Source organism: Penaeus vannamei, chromosome 4, assembly GCF_042767895.1.
Source record: "Penaeus vannamei isolate JL-2024 chromosome 4, ASM4276789v1, whole genome shotgun sequence".
Taxonomy (NCBI): Eukaryota; Metazoa; Arthropoda; class Malacostraca; order Decapoda; family Penaeidae; genus Penaeus; species Penaeus vannamei.
Genome location: NC_091552.1, coordinates 14238813 through 14241079, shown reverse-complemented (window position 1 = coordinate 14241079; position 2267 = coordinate 14238813). Strand labels below are relative to the sequence as shown.

The 2267-nt window shown below is 43.0% G+C and overlaps 1 protein-coding gene across 2 annotated transcripts in view; it reads left to right on the top strand.

Annotated features, from left to right (window-relative positions):
• The first annotated feature begins 231 nt into the window (after window positions 1-231).
• The window catches only part of LOC113821225 (sedoheptulokinase), a 45726-nt gene continuing 43690 nt past the window's right edge, over window positions 232-2267 (top strand). The window contains exons 1-2 of one of the 2 annotated variants that reach the window (XM_070120726.1): window positions 232-265; window positions 1506-1595. In XM_070120726.1, the coding sequence (XP_069976827.1) occupies window positions 247-265; window positions 1506-1595 (109 nt within the window). In that variant the 5' untranslated portion in view covers window positions 232-246. Of the gene's footprint in view, window positions 266-1377; window positions 1596-2267 lie in introns of those variants that run through there. The other variant, XM_070120727.1, reaches the window with a different exon arrangement.

Here is a 2267-nt window from a genome sequence, read left to right as displayed (position 1 = left end):
CTAATATTTGATGGACATTACGTTTCATCTACAGGAGCAAGTAGGCTGGTTTTATAATTATGTAGAGGTAATATAGAAAATTACCTTATGTAGTAACTGGATTATATTTCTCCAATAACTCCGTTCCATTGATTCCAGTTCGCCTCCTCATCTACTCTCAACACACTATCACGCAAATATTCAGCACTCCATCTGTCTACCCATTCTGCCGCCTTTTTTACGAGTGTGAGGGCGAGCCGAAGCATAATGGATCTCTTCTTTGAAGGTACATCTGCCCGTGAATTTATAGCCTTTCCACTCCCATCTACGCCAAAACGGCTTCTCCAGTTTCAGTTCATTCACTTCACTCGTTTCCTTATCTCTTCCTTTTTCCTCTTCCTTACTTTTTTCCCTATTTGAATATCCCTGAAGAGTTGTCTCCTGACGGCATGTCTTGCTGTCTGTCTTTCCGTTTGCTGCCTCTTCTCTTTTCGTCTGGCCTTCTCTTTCTCTTTGCATATGTATCTGCATCTTTGTCCAAATGTCTACTAGCTTTCGTAAGCACACACGCAAGCTCGCACGCGGTCACGCACGCACGCACGCACACGCACACACGCACACACACACACACATATGTGTGTGTGTGTGTGTGTGTGTGTATGTGCGCGCGCGCGTGTGTGTGTGTGTGTTTGTGTCTGTGTATTTGTGAGCGTGTACGTGCTTACGCATCCGTGCGCGCGCGTGTGTGTTTGTGTGTGTGTATTTGTGAGCGTGTACGTGCTTACGCATCCGTGCGTGCTTGTGTACGCTATACATAAATAACACTTGTGAGTGTGTGTGTGTGAGTGTGTGTGTGTGTGTGTGTGTGTGTGTGTGTGTGTGTGTGTGTGTGTGTGTGTGTGTGTGTGTGTGTGCGTGTGTGTGTGTGTCTGAGTGAGTGAGTGAGCGAGCGAGTGAGCGAGTGTGTGTGTGTGTGTGTGTGTGTGTGTGTGTGTGTGTGTGTGTGTGTGTGTGTGTGTGTGTGTGTGTGTGTGTGTGTGTGTGAGTGAGTGAGTGAGTGTGTATGTGTGTGTGTGTGTGTGTGTGTGTGTGTGTGTGTGTGTGTGTGTGTGTGTGTGTGTGTGTGTGTGTGTGCGTGCGTGCGTGCGTGCGTGCGTGCGTGCGTGTGCGTGCGTGCGTGTGTGTGTGTGTGTGTGTGTGTGTGTGTGTGTGTGTGTGTGTGTGCGTGTGTGTATTTTTGTGAGCGTGTACGTGCTTACGCATCCGTGCGTGATTGTGTACACTATACATAAATAACACTTAAAATTTCAAAAACAGAGAAGAGGGCAACTCAAACAGCTGTTTTGAGTTGCCATGTAGTCTGATTCATCTGTTGTTTTACTAAAGATTTACAGTGCATGCATATTAGTCCACATCACTTTCTTTGTGACACGACCTATCAAATAAATACTTTAAGACACACTCTAACTAAGAGAACCCAAGTGTGAGCCTAACTCAGCGTCCTCCCTGAAATAACGGGAGAGCAGACAGAGTTGCATCGTCTGCTGGCCGTCGACGGAGGGAGCTCACTGCCTTGAACTCAGTCGACTGCAGTAGGCGTGGTATCAAACAGCAAGGTGAGATACAGCTTGTCATTAGTTTGAATTTGTACAGTATAATTAATTTTAAGTTATCTTGGAAACGCATGTATTCACCGGTAGACTAGGTTATGAATAAAACGTGTGGCAGAATTTTTTGTTGTTGGTCAGGTCTTAAGATTCCATAGCAGGTCACCTTCTGCATCATACCAGTTAATGTCAGGACTTTTTGCAATGCCATGCTGATGCAAGACAAGTTGTCGAATATAAATGTAGATATATGGAAATGTATATTCAATGACAGCTACAGGAAAATATATTTTGGATAAGATTACGCCTTGCTCATAGTTCTTAATTGATATGCAGTCAGCATTACAGTTCTAATTACGTTGCAGAAGCACACAAAAGTTACAGTTAATTGTAAAGCCAGAGGTAAGCAGTCGTGAAAGTTGGCATATATGGACAACGAATGTTTTGTAAAGACAAGTTATTCTATAGATTAAAAGACCATATTGAACTATTAAACTAAAAGTTGGGCAAGTTACTGTGTTAAATATGGTTTTATTAAGAATAGCTGCATGTCAGTTAAAGAAATTAATGACAAATAGGTGTTTGAAGTACAGTCTGGTGAGCCTTACATGAAAAACAATTGTTGAGTTGATCATTATGTTCCATTGCAGGTCACTAATATGAATATTTTACTTGTCATTG